This window comes from Suncus etruscus, chromosome 3, assembly GCF_024139225.1.
Source record: "Suncus etruscus isolate mSunEtr1 chromosome 3, mSunEtr1.pri.cur, whole genome shotgun sequence".
Classification (NCBI taxonomy): Eukaryota; Metazoa; Chordata; class Mammalia; order Eulipotyphla; family Soricidae; genus Suncus; species Suncus etruscus.
In genome coordinates this window covers 66,747,314-66,772,494 of record NC_064850.1, presented here as the reverse complement: position 1 = coordinate 66,772,494, position 25,181 = coordinate 66,747,314, and the positions used below count along the sequence as shown (strand labels likewise).

General features: G+C 46.3%; 1 protein-coding gene across 2 annotated transcripts; it reads right to left on the bottom strand.

Annotated features, from left to right (window-relative positions):
• ADIPOR1 (adiponectin receptor 1) lies at nucleotides 1-24,509 on the bottom strand. 2 transcript variants are annotated; one of them, XM_049770661.1, is made up of 9 exons: nucleotides 24,382-24,509; nucleotides 15,274-15,504; nucleotides 11,473-11,589; nucleotides 4,944-5,115; nucleotides 3,965-4,151; nucleotides 2,114-2,301; nucleotides 971-1,164; nucleotides 427-650; nucleotides 1-394 (listed from the first exon to the last, which is right to left on the bottom strand). In XM_049770661.1, exons 2-8 carry the CDS (start codon nucleotides 15,415-15,417, stop codon nucleotides 522-524), a joined length of 1,131 nt encoding a protein of 376 aa, XP_049626618.1. In that variant the 5' UTR covers nucleotides 15,418-15,504; nucleotides 24,382-24,509; the 3' UTR covers nucleotides 1-394; nucleotides 427-521. The 2 variants fall into 2 exon arrangements, with proteins under 2 accessions (XP_049626618.1, XP_049626617.1); XM_049770660.1 differs by lacking the exon at nucleotides 24,382-24,509 and adding an exon at nucleotides 24,038-24,225.
• Between the last annotated feature and the right edge of the window lie 672 nt (nucleotides 24,510-25,181).

Sequence of the window (25,181 nt, the reverse complement as noted above, 5' to 3'; positions counted from 1 at the left end):
CGGGCTATGTAAAAGTTGGTGGCTTTGTTCTTTCTGCTCTGTGAGCAGATTCAGGCCCTAGAAAGATGGGACCAGGTTCTAATTGTTTTTGAAAAGTGTGCTACAAAAATGGATGGCCTGTTATAAGCCAGGTTACAAAGTAAGGGCAGGGGGTAAGGAAGGGACATGGTCTTCCAGAAACAACTTCTGAAGAGTCCCAGTCCATCAATTCTCCCCCGGCCCCAATGGCTGGACAAGGGGTAAAATCTCAACATGAGCTTTAAAATATTGTCTCCCGCCCAGGAAGGGGACTGCTGAGGAGGATGCTGGCTTGGACTGCCTGTCCCCACCCTCCTCAGATAGAACTCAGGAGTTTATTGCCCAGTGGGTGTGAACGTGGGCTGCAGCTTGGCCAGTACTAGATTCTCTCTAAGAGCTTTCTTTTAGAGACAGACGACTCACACTCTTCCTCTCACTTCAGCAAAGAAGTTATTTTTAAAAGCACTTGGGAAATTCCTGCTCCACCCCTCGGGTAGGAAGGCTCAGAGGAGAGAGTCATCGGTGCAGCCACCTTCCAAGCCGTAACGGAATTCCTGAAGGTTGGAGACCCCATAGAAGTGGACAAAGGCTGCTGCCACCACCAGCACATGGAAAATCTGATGAGACTGGAACTAAGAGAGTAACCAGAGAATATTTTAAGAGGGATTAGACACAAGACATATAAAGCATCTGGATCTTCCAACTTCTCCTTAATTGTGTCTAACATCGAGGTGATCTATTTGTTGTATAAGACTTCAAAGAAAGTATTGTCAGAACTATACTAAAATTTGAATGTTAAACCCCCTCCTTTATCCCCCACTCCACCACTCACCCATTTGCTCGATATACTCCCAAAGCAAGACATAACTATGCTTTCCTACATTTCTGACTATGACTCGAACTTCCGGCCACTCACACCTGTCAGAGGCCCCGTGTGGAACTCAGTTCTTACCCATATGTCAAATTTCCCAGGAAAGAAGCGCTCAGGTATTCGGGCAGCATAAAGGCCGGCTCCAGTGATGTACATCACAGCCATGAGGAAGAACCAACCCATCTGGCCCACGGTCGTGGCTTTGACAAAGCCCTCTGCGATGGTAAAGTGCATGGTGGGCACAACACCGCTCAAACCAAGTCCCAGGAATACTCCTGAGGAAAGCAGAGGGAGCCTGTCAAGGAGAAGCCACCACAAGGAAGACATTGTTCTCTTACATAGGACTCAGGAGCTAGGCTAGTTTTTAGTGAATGATACGAGATGATAAGATGGAAGACACTTAGATTATTTCATGATATTGAGTGGGAAAAAGATTATATATAGAATTATAAAGCTCTGTGACTTTTAAGAAGTATAAAGAATAATGAAAGGAGCTTATCACCTGACTAAAAATCTAGTCAAAACTCTCTACGGGCTGACTTGGATATGGAACCCAAGTAATTCATGGAAGTCAACAGACAAGGTTTCTGAGGGCAATGAACTGAAGTAGCCAGGCTTTGTTAACCTCTGGATCTCAAGTGTCCTTGTTGCGGGGACAGAAAACTAAAGCAAGTGGGAAAAGGAAGGACAGGTGCCTGTCTCTAGAACACTACATGGCACCCAGCTGAGGGATAGGAACTATCTCTGCAGGCTTGCAGATACCTTTGTTAAGGCTGCCTGACTGCAATATGGCTCAGACTTGAGACTCAAGTTCTTTTGAATGAAAGACTAAAACAACAGATATTACACTTAAGTGGCAGAATGAGGGCTAGTTTTAAGTGGTATACTACTTCTAATAATAAACCTTAATGTAGGAGGTTAAAGGAGACATATAATTTTGTTTGTTTGCTTTTGGGCCACACCCAGTGGTGCTCAGAGTTTACTCCCAGCATCACATATGGTGGCCCATGCCTGCCAGGAGCAATTTCTGAGTACAGAGCCAGGAGTAAACCCCTGAGCACTGCTGGGTGTGACCCAAAAAACCAAAGGGGGGAAAATATATGAGGGTTTTAATAGTTCTACACACAAATCTAAACTGAACTGGACACTTGAGGTCCCTGGGTGGAGCCCATCAGGCTCAAGGCTCAAACATCTCTGTGGTCAGACTTTCATTTTCCTAATTACCTGCTCTTGTTTGCCGGTGCTTAGGAGTGGCAAATCGGTCCCACTGTGCCACGATGATGGCAGAAATGCCCAGGACACAGACGATGGAGAGGTAGATGAGCCGTGGCTGTGGGGAGCAGTAGAAGGAATAATAGAGCCAAGGGACAAAACTCCCCATAATCAGTAGGGCAATCCCTGAATAATCCAGCCTGAAAAGAGCCACAGAAATGAAAAGAATCAGTAGGGAAACCAAAGAATTCCTATGGTTCATTTAACAGTCCCCAGACTGGCCCAACCCCAGTCTTCACTCACTCCCCATCCGGCCTCACTTGCTTCTCACCAGGTTTAATCTCACCAGGTCAAGCTCTTGTTTGGAGTGGAAATGTTTCTAAGAATCCTGTAACATGAACTTTCTCCCTCTTATTTCTAACCAACCAACGCCCCTAGTGGACACTTAACTACTAGGACATGTGTCACAACTCTTTTTGTTCCCAGTATCACACTCGGGAGCAGACCAGAGATCTCCCAGTCACCGAAGTTTTTTTCTAAAAACAAACCCTTAAACTTAGAGTATTATTAAGTGAAACTATTTTAATGATTTTTTTGGGGAGGAGGGCATACCCAGCAGTGCTCAGGGGTTACTCCTGGCTCCACACACACAGAAATACTCCTGACAGGCTTGACCATTTTGGGATGCTGGGGATCTTTTTTTTTTTTTTTGGTTTTTGGGTCACACCGGTGATGCTCAGGAGTTATTCCTGGTTATGTGTTCAGAAATCACTCCTGGCTCCAGGGACCATAGGGGATGCTGAGGATCGAACCCAGATCTGCCCTGGGTCAGCCACATGCAAGGCAAAGGCCCTACTGCTGTGCTATCACTCGGGCCACAGGGGACCAAATTTTAAGATTTTTTTGGAGGGTCACACCGGCAGCACTCAGGGGTTACTCCTGTCTCTACACTCAGAAATTGCTCCTGCCAGGCTTGGGGGACCATATGGGATGCCGGGATTCGAACCACTGTCCTTCTGCATGCAAGGCAAACGCCCTACTTCCATGCTATCTCTCCGGCCCCTAGATTTCTTTTTTAATGGATATGTTTTTAAGTGGTGCCCAGACTTGATCGCAGGGCTGTATGCATGCCAGGCATACACTCCAGCCTTTCATAATTGACTTTTTCATGATAATATATCCTTCTAGAAGCTGGAGTGAAAAAAACAGTGGGAAGGATGCTTGCCTTCCACGTGCCTGACCCAAGCTTAATCCGCAACACTCCACAGTTATTCCAAACACTGCTAGGAATGATTCCTCAACACATAGCCAGGAATAAACCCTGAAAATTACCAGATGTGGCCCCAAATCTCACATACACATACATTTTTTTTAATTGGGAAATAAATAACCTACCACTACTAGTAAAACCAATAATAACCTCAGAACCAAGCAAACAGAAGTCCAGACTCAGAGCTGAGAAACAGGGAAGCAGTGGCTGATGGGTATCAGGGGCTTCCAGCAGTGCCTGGGGAGCTAAGATAAGCTTCACTTGACAGCTGGCAGGAGCACTGACAGACGGGGCACAGAATGTCACACCCACTGTGGTCCAGGCCGACAGGAAGGTAATCATACTGGGTGCTTGGTCTTGGAAAGCAGCCCACTGGCACCCAGGTTTCTGCAGCAGCATGAAGTATATTCAGGGTTCCATCTGTTAAGGAGGCTGCAGTGAATTTTTTCATGATTTCAAAGCTTCATCACCCCATTATATCCACAAAATAGCAAGTCTTTCCTCTGACACACAAGGAATCCTTAGGGGTCAGTGGTGCTATCAAAATTCTGCTACCATTTGGCTCTTTCCCTATCACTGCTCTTTCTACTTACTTGGAAAATGTCCGAGAAACTTTCTCTGAATGACAATAAACGGTGTGAAAGAGCCAGGAGAAGCTGAGGCAGAGCACTGCACCCAAAAAGAACATCCCAAAAACCACCTTTTCTTGCAGGGGAGCCATGAAATACATATTTGGTCTGAGCATGGTCAAGATTCCCAAGAAGAGAAACAGCACGAAACCTGGAAGAGGGGAAAAGAAGTCAGAGGTGAAAGCAAACAGGAGCAGTGTTTTCTGTTTGTTTTTGGACTACACCCAGCAGTGCTCAGGGCTTACTAGTTTTCTGCTCAGTGATTACTCATGGCAGGCCTCCTCAGGGAAGCATATGGAATGCCAGGGATCGAACATTGACTGCCGTGTACATGGCAAGGGCCTTCCCTGCTGTACTATTGCTTTGGCATCCTGAGGCTGGTGTCCAACGAGTCAGTGACAGGACTTAGCTGTCGGAACAACAGTCTCAGTTCCAGGACAAGTGAAAACAGTCATATAAATCAGACCCAGAAGCTTGTTTTTGAAAATGTTGGCACTGTGTTCTGACAGGGGAACCTATGGAGTTGCCCACATCTATGTTAATTCTGCTACAGAGCAGAGGAGAACAGCTGGATCTCGTTTTCCTCTTTTCTTTTTTTATGGTTTTGGGCCACGGCCGGTGGCACACAGGGCCACTCTTGGCAGGTTCAGTAAACCATATAAAATGCCGGGTATTGAACCAGGGTTGGCTGTGTGCAAGGTAAATGCCCTATCCGCTGTGCTATCACTTGTTCTCTTTCTCCTGTTCCTAAGGTCTTCCTCATCCAGTCATAAAGATCAGTGATCAAGAGTCAGCTGAGCATACAGGAACTTCAATGGGGGCATAACACCAATTACCAACCAATCAGAACACCTCTGATCAATTTCCTTCTATTTGGCAAGGGCACACACACAAAAATACCTTGGCATTTTGAAAACCTGCACTTTTCTCTTTGTCCACTCACCAAGCAGATGGGTCCAGATGTTGCCAGTTTCTGTGTGGATGCGGAAGATGCTCTTGAAGCAAGCCCGGAAGGAGGGCATGGGGGGCCTGTGGCCATGGAGCAGGTAGTCATTGTCCTTCAGCCAGTCAGGGAGTACGTCATATGGGATGACCCTCCAGCGTCCCTCCCAGACCTGGAACATGCACACTCTTAGCAGAGTCCCAGAGAACACTGATCTCCCCAAGAATACATGGGCAATCTATAGGCTTCAGCTGGTCTGAGGTGACAATGGGTGACTAGCCTGGTGGGAAGACAGCACAAACCAGACTATGCAGTCTGCGACTTTTGGATTTACCTGGCTATGCTATGTTGACAGATGTGTTCATCTCTTTTGGGGGGATACACCCAGTGGTATGCACGGGTTACTCCCAGCTCTGCACCCAGGAATCATTCCTGATGGTACTTGAGGGATTATATGGGGTGTAGCTGCATGCAAAGTACCGTATTTGCCGGCATATAAAATGACTGGGTGTATAAGACGACCCCCTAATTTTGCAGTTAAAACATAGGTTTAGGCCTGTATCAGACAGAACGTTCCTGTGCTGCAACTGTATGTACCATAGTGAGCCAATCACAACAAGCAAAGGTTCAAAGGTTATACTATAATAGACTTCCTCTCTGACTCTGGCCAATCTGAGCAGGCTTTTGACAGTGTAGATTCGGATCCAAAACATTGTCTAATTTGCATGCATAAAAAGCCTGCTTGAATTGGCTGAGTTAGAAAGGCGGTCTGAGTAGCCTTGCAGTGATTGGTCCCTTACATAGGCACCTTTTCTGGCAATTCCCTGGTGCCGTCAGTTAACCTTCCCCACTACATGAACCAAACAACACCCCATCCTCGGACCCTAGTACTGAACCACCAACAGTTAGCTGGGTTTTGCCAGAAGTGGCCCCCAGATCTTCTGAGTACTGTTTGGGAGCCCCCAAGCAAGAGATTTGGAAACTCTGCGGCCTGATTTTTTTTGTTTGTTTGTTTTGTTTAGCGGCATATTGAAACATTTTTCAGGATATACTCTTTCAGGATATACTCGGCGTATAAGACGACCCCCAATTTTCGGTTGACTTTTTTTTGTTTCAAAAGTTGTCTTATATGCCGGAAAATAAGGTAAACACCCTACCCACTGTATTGTCACTCCATCCCAGGTATGTAAATCTTTCAGGAAAATATGGCAGGATCTCCTTTGAGCTAGTTAAAATTTCAAAATTATCATGAACTAAGAAATAGAATTACGTTTGTTTCGGTATGCTCAGCTCTTGCTGGAGGGGATTACGGGACAATATATGGTGTTGGGAATCGAATCCAGGAAGCCCTACACTGATGTACTATTTCTCCAGCACCACCTTTTTCTTTTTCCTTTTGGGTTTTGGGCCATACCTGGCAGCGCTCAGGAGTTACTCCTGGCTCTGCTCTCAGAAATTGCTCCTGGAAGGCTTGGGGACCATACAGGATGCTGGTTTTCGAACCTGGGTCAGCTGTGTGCAAGGCAAATGCCCTCCGTATGCTATCACTTCGGCCCCACTACCTGTTTTTTTTAAACAAGCATTGGTCCCTTGTTTTCCTCTTTCTTCCAGGAGATTCTGGTTCTCCCTGTTCTAATTTTTTCTCCCCATGAGACTCTTTTTAGAGCAGAAGCTCTTAACTTTGGTTACCTCAGCAACACATAGAATCCAGGGAGAGAATGAGAATTTGGATAAAAGCAATTACTATTGGCTTCATTCAACTTTACAGTTTAATGTTTTCAGGGGCCGGAGAGATATCACAGTGGTAGGGCATTTGCCTTGCAAGTAGGACCCAGGACTGAAGGTGGTTGGATTCCCAGCATCCCACATGGTCCCTCCCGTATCTGCCAGGAGCGATTTCTGAGTGCAGAGTGATTTCTGAGTAACCTGAGTACAACTGGGTTTAACCCTCCCCAAATAAAACACACAAACAAAAAAGTGTAATGTTTCTCAATGTTAATGAGTGAGAGAAGTAAAATGCCTGTCTCGTATACAGACGGGGTGGGGGTAGGGAGATTTGGGACACTGGTGATGAAAATGTTGCACTGGTGAAGGGTGAATTTTTTTTTCTGGGGGGTTGGGTCATACCCAGCAGCGCTCAGCGGTTACTCCTGGCTCTATGCTCAGAAATAGCTCCTGGCAGGCTCAGGGGACCATATGGGATGCTGGGATTCGAACCATCGTTCTTCTGCATGCAAGGCAAACGTACTACCTCCATGCTATCTCCCCCACACACACCTTTTTTTGTTATTGTAGTAGTTTGTTTTGTCACACCCAGCAGCGCTCAAGGGATACTCCTGGCTCTACGCTCAGAAATTGCTCCTGGCAAGCTCGGGGGACCAAGATTGTTTTTTATTTATTTAAAGAAAATGTATCACATAGTTAAAATAACTGATCATAATACATTTGTTTCAGAATGACAAAAAGCGAAGTTATTAAAAATAGAAAATATAGAATTAAAAAATTTGGAAAAAGAAGGGGAGAGAGAGAGTTCGTTAGCAGTTATATTCATGAAAATTATTGTATCACCAATAAGGTTTAGTACACTCCTTTTTTTTTTTTTTCGGAAATGAGAGATACACTAAAAAAAATTGTGTGTGTGTGTGTGTGTTGTTTGCATAGGGACAGCAAAATATGGAAGAAATGGGAAAAAAAAAACCTTTGGCTTAAAAACAGAGGGAGGTGTTTTTTTTTTGGGTTATGACTGAAACCCAACTACAATCATGTTTGTAATCAAGGTGCTTGAATAAAGATATTTAAAAAATGGTTTAACGTTTTCTTCGATTTTAACCTTTCTTCCTCATTTTTGTTTTGGGAGCCACACCCCACTGTGTTCAGGGATCATTCCTGGTAAACTCAGGGGAGACCCGATGGAGTGCTGGGGAACAAACTCAGGTCTGCTGCATATAATGCAAATAGCCAACTCACTGCACTACTGCTCTGACCAAAATCATAGACATTTTCATACATGTTTGGTAAATAACAGTATTTCTATGCAGCACAACCTACTTAGAAATAATCTATTAAGTTCAATTTTTTGCAAGTGGCTACCCAGTTGTGCCAACACCACTTGTTGAAGAGGCTTTCTTTGTTCCATTTAGGATTTTTTGCTCCTTTATCAAAAATTAGATGATTGTATGTCTGGGGAACATTCTCTGAGTACTCAAGCTTTATTCCACTGATCTGAGGGCCTGTCCTTATTCCAATACCATGCTGTTTTGATAACTATTGCTTTGTAGTAAAGTTTAAAGTTGGGGAAAGTAATTCCTCCCATATTCTTTTTCCCAATGATTGCTTTAGCTATTCGAGGGTGTTTATTGTTCCAAATAAATTTCAAAAGTGCCTGATCCACTTCTTTGAAGAATGTCATGGGTATCTTTAGGGGGATCGCATTAAATCTGTACAGTGCTTTGTACAGCAAGACTCTGGAAACAACCAAGATGCCCTTCAACAGACGAATGGCTAAAGAAACTGTGGTACGGGGCCGGAGAGATAGCATGGAGGTAAGGCATTTGCCTTTCATGCAGGAGGTCATCGGTTTGAATCCCGGCACCCCATATGGTCCCCCGTGCCTGCCAGGAGCAATTTCTGAGCCTGGAGCCAGGAATAACCCCTGAGCACTGCCGGGTGTGACCCAAAAACCACAAAAAAAAAAATAAAAAAAAAAAAAAATGCCCCAGGGGCCTGGCGGGGGCGCTGGAGGGTAAGGTGCCTGCCTTGCCTGCGCTAGCCTAGGACGGACCGCGGTTCGATCCCCCGGCGTCCCATATGGTCCCCCAAGAAGCCAGGAGCAACTTCTGAGCGCATAGCCAGGAGTAACCCCTGAGCGTCACAGGGTGTGGCCCAAAACCAAAAAAAAAAAAAAAAAAAAAAAAAAAAAAAAAAAAAAAAAAAAAAAAATAATAATCTATTAAGTTCAATTTTTTGCAAGTGGCTACCCAGTTGTGCCAACACCACTTGTTGAAGAGGCTTTCTTTGTTCCATTTAGGATTTTTTGCTCCTTTATCAAAAATTAGATGATTGTATGTCTGGGGAACATTCTCTGAGTACTCAAGCTTTATTCCACTGATCTGAGGGCCTGTCCTTATTCCAATACCATGCTGTTTTGATAACTATTGCTTTGTAGTAAAGTTTAAAGTTGGGGAAAGTAATTCCTCCCATATTCTTTTTCCCAATGATTGCTTTAGCTATTCGAGGGTGTTTATTGTTCCAAATAAATTTCAAAAGTGCCTGATCCACTTCTTTGAAGAATGTCATGGGTATCTTTAGGGGGATCGCATTAAATCTGTACAGTGCTTTGTACAGCAAGACTCTGGAAACAACCAAGATGCCCTTCAACAGACGAATGGCTAAAGAAACTGTGGTACGGGGCCGGAGAGATAGCATGGAGGTAAGGCATTTGCCTTTCATGCAGGAGGTCATCGGTTTGAATCCCGGCACCCCATATGGTCCCCCGTGCCTGCCAGGAGCAATTTCTGAGCCTGGAGCCAGGAATAACCCCTGAGCACTGCCGGGTGTGACCCAAAAACCACAAAAAAAAAAAAAAAAAAAAAAAAAATGCCCCAGGGGCCTGGCGGTGGCGCTGGAGGTAAGGTGCCTGCCTTGCCTGCGGTAGCCTAGGACGGACCGCGGTTCGATCCCCCGGCGTCCCATATGGTCCCCTAAGAAGCCAGGAGCAACTTCTGAGCGCATAGCCAGGAGTAACCCCTGAGCGTCACAGGGTGTGGCCCAAAAACCAAAAAAAAAAAAAAAAAAAAAAAAGAAACTGTGGTACATATACACAATGGAATATTATGCAGCTGTCAGGAGAGATGAAGTCATGAAATTTTCCTATACATGAATCTATTATGCTGAGTGAAATAAGTCAGAGAGAGAGAGAAAAACGCAGAATGGTCTCACTCATCTATGGGTTTTAAGAAAAATGAAAGACATTCTTGCAATAATAATTTTCAGACACAAAAGAGAAAAGAGCTGGAAGTGCCAGCTCACCTCAGAAAGCTCACCACAAAGAGTGATGAGTTTAGTTAGATAAATAACTACATTTTGAACTGTCCTAATAATGAGAATGTATGAGGGAAATTGAGAACCTGTTTAGAGTACAGGCGGGGGTCGGGTGGGGAGGAGGGAGACTTGGGACATTGGTGATGGGAATGTTGCACTGGTGATGGGTGGTGTTCTTTATATGACTGAAACCCAAACACAATCATGTATGTAATCAAGGTGTTTAAATAAAAAAAAAAAAAGAGAAAAAAAAATAAAAGAAATAATCTATTAGGGCCCGGAGAAATAGCATAATGGCGTTTGCCTTGCAAGCAGCTGATCCAGGACCTAAGGTGGTTGGTTCAAATCCCGGTGTCCCATATGGTCCCCGTGCCTACCAGGAGCTATTTCTGAGCAGACAGCCAGGGGTAACCCCTGAGCACCGCTGGGTGTGGCCCAAAAACAAAAAACAAAAAACAAAACAAAAAAAAGAAATAATCTATTAGGGGCTGGAGAAATAGCACAGCAGTAGGGCATTTGCCTTGCATGCTGTCGATCCGGGAAGGACCCAGTTCGATTCCTGGCATCCCATCTAGTCTCCCAAGCTTACCAGGAGCTATTTCTGAATAGCCAGGCATGGCCCAAAAACCAATAAATAAATAAATCTTTAAAAAAAAAAGGGGGGGTCAGAGAGATAGCATGGAGGTAAGGCGTTTGCCTTGCATGCAGAAGTACATTGGTTCGAATCCCAGCATCCCAGATGGTCCCCCGTGCCTGCCAGGAGCTATTTCTGAGCGTAGAGCCAGGAGTAACGCCTGAGCGCTGCTGCATGTGACCCAAAAACCAAAAACCAAAACCAAAACAAAAAAAAATAGAAATAACCTATTAGAGGCTGGAGCAATAGCATAGTGATAGGATGTTTGCCTTCCACCCCTAGGATGGACCCAGTTTGATCCCCGGAATCCCATATAGTTCCCGAGCCTGTAAGGAGCTATTTCTGAACGTAAAGCTAAGAGTAACCTGAGTGCTACTAGGTGTGGCCCAAAACTCACCTCAAAAAGGAAATAATCTATTAAATTTGTTTTGGGGGCCACACCTGGCAATGCACAGGGGTGACTCCTAGCTCTTTCTTCAGAAATCACTCCTGACAGTGCTCAGAGGACTATACTAGATGTCAGGAATCAAACCCAGATTGGTTGCATGCACAACAAGAGCCCTAATCTCAGTACTATCTCTCCAGCCCCTATTTAAACATTTTTATTCTGGGTATGCTAATTCAACTTGCAGCTTTAGTGAAGAATTCCTATTTTTGGATTGGAATGTGGCTCTGTGCTTTGCACATATGATGCTCTGGGTTCAGTCCTTGGCACTAACAATAACAACAAATCCAATGTTGAATCTACTTTGTTGACACCTGTCACCAGAGTCCATATGCATTTGCCACTGTCCTCGATTTCCTTTTCTTCAGCCTAACCAACTCCCCACCCCACCAGACATAACCAGGCAGCACCTTATACACAAACTCCTCCATCTTCTCCATGGCATGGTGGGCTTGCAGGGGAAGCGTCAGTACCCGCACTTCCTCTTCCTCTTCCTGGGGCACGGGGCATGCCTGCTCTTCTTCAGCCTTTAGGACACAAACAACAAACAAGACAAACCTGGTTTGTTATTCCAAATCAGATTGTTCCTGAAGAGCCTAGAATTCAATGCCACCAGCCAGTCAGCCTCCAGAGCATAGGGGGTGCTCCCTGCACAAGTACAATGGTTGAGGATTTACCAATACCCTGTGAATGCTGGCAGAAAAGCTCCAGCCACCAAGGGACAAAGCTTCGGCCTAACCAGCCTCATCATATGGCACTAGAAGACTTTTTGGTCTGCACCAGCTTGTCCTGATTTCTAGAACCATGACTCCAATTTCCAATCTCTCTCTTTTTTGTTTTGTTTTGTTTTTGCTTTTGCTTTTGGGTTGTACCTGGCAGTGCTCAGGGGTTACTTCTGGCTCTGTGCTCAGAAATTGCTCCTGGCAGGTATGGGGGACCATATGGGATACCGGGATTCAAACCACCGTCCGTTCCGGATCAGCTGCGTGCAAGGCAAGCGCCCTACCACTGTGCTATCTCTCAGGCCCAATTTCCAATTTCTTTTTTTTTTTTTTTTTTGGTTTTTGGGCCACACCCGGTAATGCTCAGGGGTTACTCCTGGCTATGCGCTCAGAAGTCGCTCCTGGCTTGGGGGACCATATGGGACGCCGGGGGATCGAACCGCGGTCCGTCTCCTAGGCTAGCGCAGGTAAGGCAGGCACCTTACCTCCAGCGCCACCGCCCGGCCCCAAACATTAAGCCACTATTCTTTTTTTTTTTTTTGGTGTTTGGGCCACACCCGGCAGTGCTCAGGGGTTACTCCTGGCTGTCTGCTCAGAAATAGCTCCTGGCAGGCACGGGGGACCATGTGGGACACCGGGATTCGAACCAACCACCTTTGGTCCTGGATCGGCTGCTTGCAAGGCAAACGCCGCTGTGCTATCTCTCCGGGCCCCAATTTCCAATTTCTTAAACATGTCTCTCATCCATCTACATTCTTCAAACTACAAAGACACACAATCCCACATTGCAACTCTGCCAATCGTTTTGGTGAGCATATTTATTTTTCAGAGATCAATTTAATTGTGTTCTTTGTTCCTATTCAGAGACACTGGGGAAGTTCTCCTGATTGACACTGTATCAGGTGACAGGAGAATGGGAGCCACGGGACAGAGAATAGGAGCTGTGGAACAGGTGTGGAGAGCAAAGAACTGGGAGCCTAGAACACCGGGCGGGGAGAGCACTGGGCCCAGGTCCACAGGGACCGAGTACAGTAGCACATGCTAATTCAGGAGAGGCTTTCATTGTCCCCAGGTATCCTAACCATGGAGACTGGAGCCTGCTAGTCCAATTCCTCCTCTGGGCCATTCTTTCTCTCTTCGGTTGATGTCCTTAGTAAACAAATGAGGCCTCTTAGATTTTTACTGTTTTGTTTAGGGCCTCACTTAGCAGATGGGGGTGTGGTGGGGGTCACTTCTGAAAATGCTCAGGGAACTATGCAGTATCAGGGTCTGTGCCCAGGGCTCCAGCCTATTTCCTTGGTCCCCTCTTAAGTTCTGTGACAAATTCTTGCATCCTTATCCCAGTACTGAAGTGCTGTTTTCCTCGGGAACTGAGTCGTTGGTTTGATTCAGGGTGTTTCATAGTAATTTTATTTTGGTTTGGTTTGGCGTTTGGGTGACAATCGGTGATACTCAGGGGTTACTCCTGGTTCTGCATTCAGGGATTACTCTTGGCAGTGCTTGGGGGACCATATCGAATGCCGGGGATTGAACACTGTCAGCCAAATGCAGAGCAAACGCCTTACCCACTGTGTTATCGTTCTGGCCCACTTTAGGGATTTTTGTTATATGAAGTTAAACTTCCTCCCAACTACTATTTCCTTCAGTCCCACCTCATGGTAATTTTAAATTGCCTACTCACTTCAGTGCTGCTGCATATATCCATGTAACCGAGTTTTAGTCTATGGGATATATAAGAGAGCTCATTATCTTGTCAAAGTTTTAGGGATTTGTGGTGGTTGTTGTTTTGGATCATACCTAGTGGTGCTCAGAGGTTACTCACAGTTCTGTGCACAGGGATCATTTCTGGTGGTGTTGGGGGGACCATATGGAATATTAGGGATTGAACCCGAATCTGCAGCATGCATGGCAAGCACCCTACCCTTGCTGTGTCATTGCTCTGACCCTGCTTTGGAGATTTTTGTTATATGAAGTCAAACTTCATCCTACCTACTATTTCCTTCACTCCAGGATTCAGACATTGAGCTAAAATCTAGGGTTGAGGGCCAGAGCTGTGGCGCAAGTGATAAGCCTTGCCTGCGCTAGCCTAGGACAGACCGCAGTTCGATCCCCTGGTGTCCCATATGGTCCCCCGAACCAGGAGCGATTTCTGAGTGCATAACCAGGAGTAACCCCCTGAACTTCACTGGGTGTGGCCCAAAAACCAAAAAAAAAAAAAAAAAAAAAAAGGCAAAACAGCACTTAGGGTTATGAAAATGAACACACAATGAGTTTATTTGGAAAAAGGAGAAATTAGGCAAAATATATATCATAGACTGGATGAAGACATTCCAAGGATGCTATAGTTCTGCGACAGGCAGGAAAGGGCCACCCCACAGCAATAAATTTTTGAGACAGCAAGGAATTCTTGTGTTGGAAAAGTTCTTGTAATGTAATAAAACCAAGAGAAGGCAGTAGGAGGAATTACACTGTCACTAATAAGGCCAAGGCCAGTACCCAACATCTCTGCCGCCCAAAGAAGGCTGGATTCCTCTCCAGGAGAAGTTCAGGAGCAACAAAAACCAGGAACAGAATGTCAAAGATGACCATCAAATTACCCTCATCCCCCACCCCAACAACCACAGTAGCAAAGGACTCCTAAAATTCTTCTGTGAGAGAAAGGTGACAGGCCTGAAAAGCCTGAGCAAAGACTGACTTTCCTTTCTTGCAGAGCAATTCCTCACTCCAGCCTGACTGTACAGCTCCCTGAGAAATGAGATGTAGAAATCAGATTAACTCACACCTAGGGCAGAACAAGTGGACAGCAGGTATGGCAAGTGGGGCTTGATGGCAGCCTAGTGGAGCTGGTGGGACTTGGTACCCATGCCAAGTAGGGCTCAGTACAGACCTTACCAGTTCTAGATCTACCCAATACCTGCAGGGTATCAGAGTTAGAGAGAGAGAACGTGGTAGATTGCCTTCTGGGGGCTGCCGCCTCTCCCCTCACCACTGCACCTAAGTCACTTGGACACCAACCCACTGGCTTCATCCCATTTGGGGGAATTAAGATCTTTTAAAAAAAAATGGGACTAGGGTGCCAGAGCAATAAATGCATGCAGCTGACCCAGGTTGTTTGTTTTTTTTTTTGGTTTTTGGGTCACACCCAGTGCTCAGGGGACCATATGGGATGCTGGGATTCGAACCACTGTCAGTCTAAGGCAAACGCCTTTCCGCTGTGCTATCTCTCTGGCTTCCGACCCAGGTTTTATCCCTGCATCCCATACGGTCTCCTAAGCACTGCCAGGAGTGCAGAACCAGGAGTAATCCATGGGTACTTCTGGGTTGCCCCTCCCCCACAACAAAAAAAGATAGTAGGAGTAGAGGGAGGGCTTGGAAGGCTAGAGAAAAGTGCTTGTCTGCAGGAGGCCAGGTGTTGTTCTCCACTTCACAGTTAGGAACCACAAAGAGGTAGTGGGAAGGGGAGATGCTGCCCAAGGGAAGATCACTTACTTTGATGGGGCTGGTGACAGTCCGCTTGCCTTTCTCTTCCAGCAGGGGTCCCAGCTCAGCCAGCTCCATGGTGTCCGTTTCCCTGTTACTGGCAGGAGCCCCATTGCCCTGTGCTGCCACCACAGATCCTTTGTGAGAAGACATTTGGCTGGCACCTTGCAGTTTCAGCTTGGGGACAGGCTAGTGTCTCTCAGCCCCAAGGGGCAGAAATTCCTTCTATGATGGTAGACACTGAAAGCAAACAAAATGGCATATTGATCACTGATCACTCTTAATCAATACTTAATACCACACAGCCAATCAACTCCCAGGTTCTAATCTGATTGCTAAAATGAAATCTACTCCTCCCAGAGTACAGAGGCAGGAGTAAGCCCTAAGCAATGCTGCGTGTGGCCCAAAACCAAAAATAAAATGAAATCTAACCCTATTCTCCCTTTTTAGTAAAACCTTTTACTCAGAACTTCACTATCTTTCAGATAAGGCTCAAAGCAAAACAAGGGCTTCTTGCCTTTACAGGATCTGTTATTTTGTCAAATTGTAGCCAGAGAAAACCAAAGGCTCACTCCTGAGGCCTCCCCAGAACCTCGGAGATGCCCACAGACGCTCTGCCACCAAGGGCCTCTAACCCTGGACAGTGAAAACATGAAGCCTGGGCCTGGAGAGATAGCACAGCGATGTTTGCCTTGCAAGCAGCCGATCCAGGACCAAAGGTGGTTGGTTCGAATCCCGGTGTCCCATATGGTCCCCTGTGCCTGTCAGGAGCTATTTCTGAGCAGACAGCCAGGAGTAACCCCTGAGTACTGCCGGGTGTGGCCCAAAAACCAAAAAAAGAAAAAAGAAAACATGAAGCCTGGGGCCGGAGAGATAGCATGGAGGTAAGGCATTTGCCTTGCATGCAGAATGTCGGTGGTTCGAATCCCGGTATCCCATTTGGTCCCCCCGAGCCTGTCAGGAGCGATTTCTGGGCATAGAGCTAGGAGTAACCCCTGAGCACTGCCGGGTGTGACCCAAAAACCAGAAAAATAAATAAATCAGAGGGAAAAAAAAAAAAAAAGAAAACATGAAGCCCATACCTGGATGTAATTGCTACTAGACTGCCCAGAGTTAAAAATAAGCAAATTGTCAATAGAATTCGAGGGGGCTTCTCTGACAGGATGCTCAGGCATGCAAAAAACAGTCTCTTGCTCAGCCATGGGCTGAGAGGCCAGTGGCTAGTTTCTGTCCCAGGTCCATTAACTCTATTATGAAATGACAGCTTGGGTTCTACGTGGATAACAAGCCTCACCACACTCTCCATAAAGCAAGGAATAACTTACCTGGAAGCAGGAAGCTGAAGCCGAGGAGGCAGCCCCAGCCTTGCCCTCTGCTACCCACATACCAAACAACCGGCTTAGCGAGAGCTTGTGCCAACCACCAAAGCTCAGATCTAAGCCCCACTCAAATGAGTATTCCAGAAACTAGAGACAGGCACACTGATCCTTTTGGAAAACCAGAGAAATCCAGATCCTGGTTTTCTAGGAAAAGCCTCAAATATGTCAGGTTTTCTCAGTTTTATTTTATTTTATTTTTTATTTTTATTTTTTTTGGTTTTTGGCCCACACCCAGCAGCATTCAAGGGCTACTCTGGCTCTGTGCTCAGAAATTGCTCCTAGAAGGCTGAGGGGCCATATGGGATACCGGGACTGAACCCAGGTCCGTCCTCGGTCAGCCGCGTGAAAGGCAAACACCCTACCACTGTGCTATGACTCTGGCCTCTCAGTTTGATTTTAGGCATTGGCTTTTAACCAGGAAGATGGGAAAATTAAAATAGTATTGAAGGGGCCGGGCGGTGGCGCTGGAGCTAAGGTGCCTGCCTTGCCTGCGCACGGACCGCGGTTCGATCCCCCGGCGTCCCATATGGTCCCCCAAGAAGCCAGGAGCAACTTCTGAGCGCATAGCCAGGAGTAACCCCTGAGCGTCACAGGGTGTGGCCCAAAAAAAAAAAAAAAAAAAAATAGTATTGAAAAGAGTTCTACACTGTAAATGGCCAATTACTCCCATCCCAAATGAAGGTCTTTATTATTAGTAGTAGCAAAAAAAGAAGCTCTAGTTACCCAAGCTCTGAAAAAACCTGTGGAAATGCAGGGCATTCGATGAGGCCTGGAGTGAACTGCAGTTTTGGGAACTTGGACCTTCTCTAACAGGCTAGGAACAGGGCTTTGCTCCTGAACAAGAGACCATCTTTTCTTTTTCTTTTGCTTTCATGGCTTTCCCATTCTATAAACAAACACCTGTGACACTTGTACTAGCTAGTCATTTTTTTTAATTTATCCAACAAGGATCACAATACCTTTTTTAGGGAGTATAATAAAGATGTATATAGTTGGGGAAAGCCATCATCAGGTTTCAGAACAGTCCAGCTCTGATCAATTCATGACACAGCGCTAAGCCAAAGGCAAAAGGAGCAGGCAGGACAAGTACAGAGAAGAAAAGGACTGTTGAAGAGCAGGACTGTCGATGGGTCAGTGCACAAATGTTCTGCCTCTAAACATACTAACCAGACAGATGCTACTTAGTCCTAGCCAACAATTAAGCCCAAGGAGAACAGAAAGTCAGAGAGAGGTCCTAGAAAAAGCTCAGGAGATAGAACAAGAAACATTGAGAAATCATTTTTGTTGACCACAAAATTTTACTTCCTCTAAGTGTGGCACTACTGAATAAACATTTTTATTAAGAAATCATTCATATCCAAGCAAAAAGAATATAAATAACATTGGGCAGCTTGAAGAAGTCTATAACACTCATTTAAAACACTGTGTCAGTACTTCAACACAATTCTAGTGCTACAATTCACACCAGTGATTCCTGATAAATGCAGGGCATGGTGAGTAGGGGGTTATTTGCAGGTTCTGTGATACAATAATACAACATGTATACATACATATATGTAAATGTGTATGTACACATACATATATGTATATATACATGTATATACATGTACAGTCCTAATTTTTGTCAGAACCCTTATTTCAAAATAAATGAATAAAACAATTCCACACTAAGCACATAACTTTCTTCTTACCAATAGTCAATTTTTTTTTGGGGGGGGGGGGTCACACCGGCAGTGCTCAGGGGTTATTCCTGGCTCCATGCTTAGAAATTGCTCCTGGCAGGCACCGGGGACCATATGGGATGCCGGGATTCGAACTGATGACCTCCTGCATGAAAGGCAAACACCTTGCCTCCATGCTATCTCTCCGGCCCCAGCCAATAGTCAATTTTTTGGAGGGGTTTTGGGCCACACCCAGTGGCTCTCAGGGGTTACTCCTGGCTCTGCACTCAGAAATCGCTCCTGGCAGGCTCAGGGGACCATATGGGATGCCAGGAATTAAAGGCAGGTTTGTCCTGGTTTAGTCAGTCTGCCACTGTGCTATCACTCCGGCTCCCTCTATCACTAATTCATTTTTTGTTGTTGTTTTGTTTTTTGGGCCACACCCATTTGATGCTCAGGGTTACTCCTGGCTATGTGCTCAGAAATCACTCCTGGCTTGGGGGGACTATATGGGACACCAGGGATCGAACCTCTGTCTGTCATAGGCTAGTGTTTGCAAGGCAGATAGATGCCTTATCTCTAGCGCCACTACTCTGGCCACTCTATTTTTTTTAAAGCAATTTATTTATTAATTGATTGGTTTTTGGGCCACAGTTAAAGATGTTCAGGGGTTACTTCTAGCTCTGTGCTCAGAAATCGCTCCTGACAAGTCCAGGAAACCATATGGGATGCCAGGAATTGAACCTGATCTGTCATGCAAGGCAAATGCCTCATCACTGTGCTATCTCTCCAGCCCCCTCTATCACTAATTCTTTTTTTTTTTTTTTTAATTTTTTTTGTTTTTGGCCCACACCTGGTGACTCGGGTTACTCCTGGCTATGTGCTCAGAAATTGCTCCTGCCTTGTGGGACCATATGGAATGCCAGGATCGAATCCACAGGTCCGTCCTGGGTGAGCCATATGCAAGACAAACACCCTATCACTGTGCTATCACTCCGGCTCCTATCACTAATTCTTCTATCTCCAAGTGGTAAATTATAATTGAGCCAAACTCCAATGAGCGCATTTAAATTACCAGGTGCCTCTGCAGTGGCTGCAACTGAACTAGGACCTCACAAAGGCAAGGCACACACATGCTCTACCACTTGAGCCACATCTCCAGACCCTACTTAGAGCATTTTTGATAGGATTTCTTCCACTGAGGTTAATAAATTGTTACCACTAAGCCTTCCAACTGGATAAACATAGAAAATAAAGTTGTGGAGTTGAGTCAAGGGTTGTTTGTGCCCCACAAATAAGATAATCCTGAGCCAGACTAGGGGAAGGACTTTTAATCACTTGGCAGTTCACTGAAGAGTGTTTATTTTGGAGGGAACACATTTATTCTCTGAACGGCTCAGGTTTCCCAGGTTACCTCACACTGCTTTTCTGCAAAGCTCCTTTAGGAATTAAACTTTTCTTTCTTGCTCTTAACTGAAGTAACAAAGATGTATGGCACCATTTAGGTTTATTTGCATATTATAAATCAACACTCAGACATACTTTGCATATAATGAATCAACATTCACATACACTATTTATCACTTTACCATCTAAAGCTAATTTTCATCTACTTTTTTCTCCCAATTTTAGGATCACACCTGGCAGTGCTCAGGGTTTATTCCTAGCTCAGCTCAAGAATTGCTTGTGTAGGCTGGAGAGATAGCATGGAGGTAGGGCATTAGCCTTGCATGCAGAAGGATGGTGGTTCGAACCCCGGCATCCCATATGGTCCCCTGAGCCTGCCAGGAGCGATTTCTGGGCGTAGAGCCAGGAGTAACTCCTAAGCACCGCCAGATGTGATCCCCCCAAAACAAAACAAAACAAAACAAAACAAAACAAAACAAAAGAATTGCTTGTGGCAGGCTCAGGGAATGAGATGGGATACCGGGTATTGAAGCTGAAGTAGATACATGTAAGGAAAGTGTCTGTTAGACTCTCCAATCCCTCATCATCTCCTTATTTTGTTTTGTGGACCATACTGGCAGTGCTCAGGGATTACTCTTGGCTCTGCACTCAGAAATCACTCTTGGCGGGCTCAAGAGACCATAGGGATACCAGATCAAACTCTGGTCAGCTGCATGCAAGGCAAATGCCCTAAACCCCTACCCACTATCGCTCCAGGCCCATCCTCTTCTATTTTTTAATCAAATGCCCTTGACCCTGAAGAGATTTTGTGAGTAGATGCTGTCTGCACCCATCAAGACTTTCCACAGTTGATTAGCGTAGCAGTAAAGACAAAGAACTCTATTGCAGCCTTGTCTTAGTAGGTCCTCTCTTTGTTCCAGAAGGTTCAAAGCACAGCTGTGGGGAAATGATGCAAGGCAAGGGTCTGCCTGAACACCAGGGTGCCCCATCTTTTCCAACTGGTATCCTATCACTGTGTGCAACTGAAGGATCATACAGGATGCTGGGGATCAAACCCTGGGTCATCCCATGCAAGGCAATTGTCTTACATGATATACTATTGCCCCAGCCCTCTTTTCTAATTGATTCTAAATAACCAAGCTTTCAAATGCCACCAAAAAAGGGAGAGGTGGGAAAAGTAAATAGTGTATAAGCACATAAAAGATCTTTATATACCAGGTCATTTTTAAACCCGACAACCAAGTACTTAACAGACACATGGTCAATAAAGCAACTTACTCTAAACCTCCAAGGGAAAAAAAAGCAAACTAGTCTGGGCCTAAGGCAATCATTTGGTGATGGTTTGGCTAGAGGGCATGTTCAATATAATTTGGATCCAAGAAAGATACAACTAACTGTATATAAATATTAACCCCACCTCAAACATTTCGGAACTGAAAAGGGAAATTTTGTACATAAGAAGCACAATGTCCCTAGCGTGATGAGGAACAAATGGACATTAAGGACAAAGTGTGATGACTTTGATGTGTACCAGCACCAGAAATAATAAAGAAAGCCTCGAGTACAAGTGTGGGGGGGTGGGGAGGAGGGAGATCTGGAAAATTGGTGGTGGGAATGTTGCACTGGTGAAGGGGGGTGTTCTTTACATGACTGTAATCATACAACTAAAATCATATTTGTAATCACGGTGTTTAAATAAAGATAATTATAAAAAAAAGAAAACAAGGAAAAAAAATCAAGCTTCTGAACTTAAAGATAGTTCACCACTATGATTGTAAGCAGGACAAGGTTATGTAACAAAAGAACTACAGAATGTATCTGTTTTTTATGGAGTTGAAGAAAATTTCCTAGGGAAAGAGAGAACAAATGAACAGGTCAAGAATGAAGCACAAATTCTATGCTTTACTCAGACAAGAATGCCCATTAAATATTTACAACATGTATGTATGACATTGTGGCTTCAGAGACAAAGCAGAGAAATTAACATTTGACAGCACTTTTTGGCTTCTACTTTAAAAGGGGTAAAATTATTTTTGTTGACTTAAGTCACTAGAAAGTTTACTGCACTAAGTCCTGGAGAAATCCAGAAGGAACACCCAATTTTATTTTATTTTGTTTTATTTTATTTTTTAGTTCTAGATTTTATTTGTTTTATTTCTTTTTTTTAGCTTTGGGACCACACTGGTGTTGCTCAGGAATTACTCCTGGAAACTTAAGGAACCATATGAGATTGCAGGAAATCGAGCCAAGGTCGGCCATGAGGCAAATGTTCTATCTGCCATACTATCAATCTGGCTCCAAAAAGTCTAATTTTGGGGGGGTGGAGCTATAGTACAGCGAGTAGGGTGTTTCTTGCACATACGTGGTCAACTTGGGTTCAATACCTGGCATCCCATGTGGTTGCCAGAGCCTGCCATGAGTAATCTTTTTTTTTTTTGGGGGGGGGGGTCATACCTGGTAGCACGCAGGGGTTACTTCTGACTCTGTGCTCAAAAATCACTCCTGGCAGGCTCGCGGGACCATATAGGATACCAGTATTCGAACCACCTTCACCTGCATGCAAGGCAAATGCCCTATCTCTCTCCGGCTGTATCTCCGTGCGGTCTCTTTGGCCTCCAAGAATAATTTCTGAGTACAGAGCCATGTGTAATCCTTGAGCACCACCAGGTGTGGCCTCCCCGCAAACAAACAATAACAAAAAGATTTAAGTTTAACTGGAATGATAGGAAAGGGTTTTGTGGAAGGTTTCGGATCATTCCAACTAAAATTAGACCTTTTTCTAAAAGGTCTTTTAAAAAAATGGCATTGCAGGGGCCTGAGCAATAATAGTGCAGCGGTAGGGCATTTGGGTTTCACGCAGCTGACCCAGAACGGACCTGGGTTCAATCCCCGGCATCCTATATGGTCCCCCGAGCCGGAAGGGATTTCTGAAGGAAGAGCCAGGAGTAACCCCTGAGCGCCGTTGGGTGTGGCCCAAAACACCCCCAACCCCAACCACACACTCACCCCACCCCCACACAAAAGCATTGCAGGCAGACACAACAATGTAATACTCGTCCCAGAGCAGTGAATATTTTTTTCTCCCAAGGGTGTCTTAGAAAGGTAAAAAGAAGCCAGACTGAAGCAACTAAACATGGCCTTGCCAGCTTAGTGCCTTTTCTGCGTTAGCAATGGGAAGCTTCATGGATTCAAGTTACTTCTAGATGCCAGCCTGCAATTCCTTCCTACTTGCAGGCAAAATGGTTGATTATTTTGTTTTACCATCCCTTGGGAATCATGAAATTTCTTGGCCACTAAGGACAGAATGCTTTCAGATTCCACTTTGTAATAAGGGATTTTTTTTTTGTGGCAGTCTATCCTGAAATGGCCTTTCAGAGATAACACGTCAGTTTTTTTTTTTTTTTAATTACTCCTGGAATAACGCAACCCAGGGGTTGCAAGCAGGGCAGATCTGGTCTGACACTGCATTTCTGGTCAGTTCAGTATCGCTCAGTTTAAATGCCTAAGACAGTATCGATGCTATAAAAGCCTCAAGAAAAGTAGTTACCCCATCACCAGTGCATCCAACCCTATAAAGTGATCAGAGCAGTGACCAGACCTCCCCTCCCCGGATCACTTCACTCCAGAAAAGAACAAGTCGATAGTCCCTGACAGCCGTCTTTTGTAGCCTGTTTTGGAACTCTAGGGAGGATACCATTTGTGACTACATAGTCCCCAAATGCGACTGACACTTGAAACTGGGTAAACTAAAATTCGCCTAGTCAGTTCCCATTAGCCTAAGTAAGAAGCACCAAGAAACCCGGGAAGACTATCGCTACCTTAAAGCTTGAAGCAAGACTCGGTGTTCAAAACAGAGACCAGGGGCCGGAGAGATAGCATAGAGGTAACGCGTTTGCCTTATATGCAGAAGGACGATGGTTCGAATCCCAGCATCCCATAAGGACCCCCGATCCTGCCAGGTTTCTGAGCGGTCTAAGAGCCAAGAGGAATCCCTGAGCGCCGCCGGGTGTGACCCCAAAACAAACAAAAAAGGTTTGACAGCCGCCCCAAAATCTAAACCGGATCGCGACGAGAGAAAATGCTGAAAGTCGTTTGCCGCCAAGAAGTTTTAGGTTAGATGTTGCTGGCATTTCAGATTGCTTTGAAGAGCCACATCAGCCCCTACGTTGTTTACCAGCCTCCCCTCCTCCTCTCCCATCAAGGTGCGGTGCACAGTCCGCAAACAAGCAGTGGGTTCGCGGCCCCAGCGGGCTTCCCAGATGCAAAGGCGACAGGCACCCCCCAGCAAAGAGAGACCCGGGCGCGCACCCCCACGATCCCACTGACCTCGCGCAGCGGCCTGGGGCCCGGGCGGGAGCGCTTGGAGCCGACGCTGCAGCTCGGACGCCCCAGCGGGGCCAGCACGCCGCTGCGGGGAGATGCAAGGCGGCCCGAAACCCACCCGCACCGTGCGGGGCCCCGCGGGAGGAGGCCCGGGCAGAGGGAGACGGCGGCCGTGGGCGGGGCCGGAAATGTTGACAGCCCGGGAGCCGCCGGGCCGCGCGGGTCGCCTCGCCGCGCCCGACCCCGGGCCGCAGGCCTGCTCGAGGGTCCCCGCGGGGCCTGGGCCTCGGGCCGGCTCGCTCCTTCACCGCGCGCTTCCCGGGTCGCTGGAGGGCGCCGGAACTTACCGCCCGGCTGGGGAGGCTGGTGCTGGGGGGCCGCGGTCTCCCCCGCGCTACATCCCGCGGCGCTGGACGCGGCCTGTGGCCGAGCGGCCCCCGGATCTTCAGGGCCCTCCCCGCGCCGGAAGGGGCGCGCCACCACTTCCGCGTCACCTCCGCGCCTGCGTCACCTTCTAAGCCCCGCCTCTGGGCACTCGCGGGACCAATCATAGGGCCCGCTCGCTGGCCACGCCCCATCGGACGCGCCCTTTGAGGCCACGCCCAGTTCTCAAAGCCTCGCCTCCTCCATCGAGGCCCCGCCCCTCACTGTCTCCTCCCACCAGTCTCTGGTCCCGCCCACCCCTCGAGGGTCCCGCCTTCTGGCTCGGCTCAATCGGAAGCCCCGCCCTTTGTGTCCGAGCTCGGGAGGGCCGCCCTGAAGCGGCAAACCCGAGCGCGTGATTTTAGAAGGACTTTGCGGGGAGGGGTCCGGAGAGGTAGCACAGCGGTAGGGCGTTAGCTTTGCACGCAGCCGACCCAAGACAGATGGGGGTTCGAATCCCGGCATCCCAAGATTTCTGAGAACAGAGCCAGGAGTAACTCCTGGCAACTGCCCAGTGTGGCCCAAAAACAAAAAACAAAAAAACAAAACAAAACAAAACAAAAAAGGACTTTGTGGGAACTGGATCAAGCACTGCAAAGGAATGTAGAATTTCCTACAGTCGCCTTGTTTCCAAGCCGAGGAAATCTCTACATCCTACCTGGCTGAACCCCAGAACACAAAAGAATTGGGAAGGATGAGTCCTGAGAGATAATTGCATGCGGCT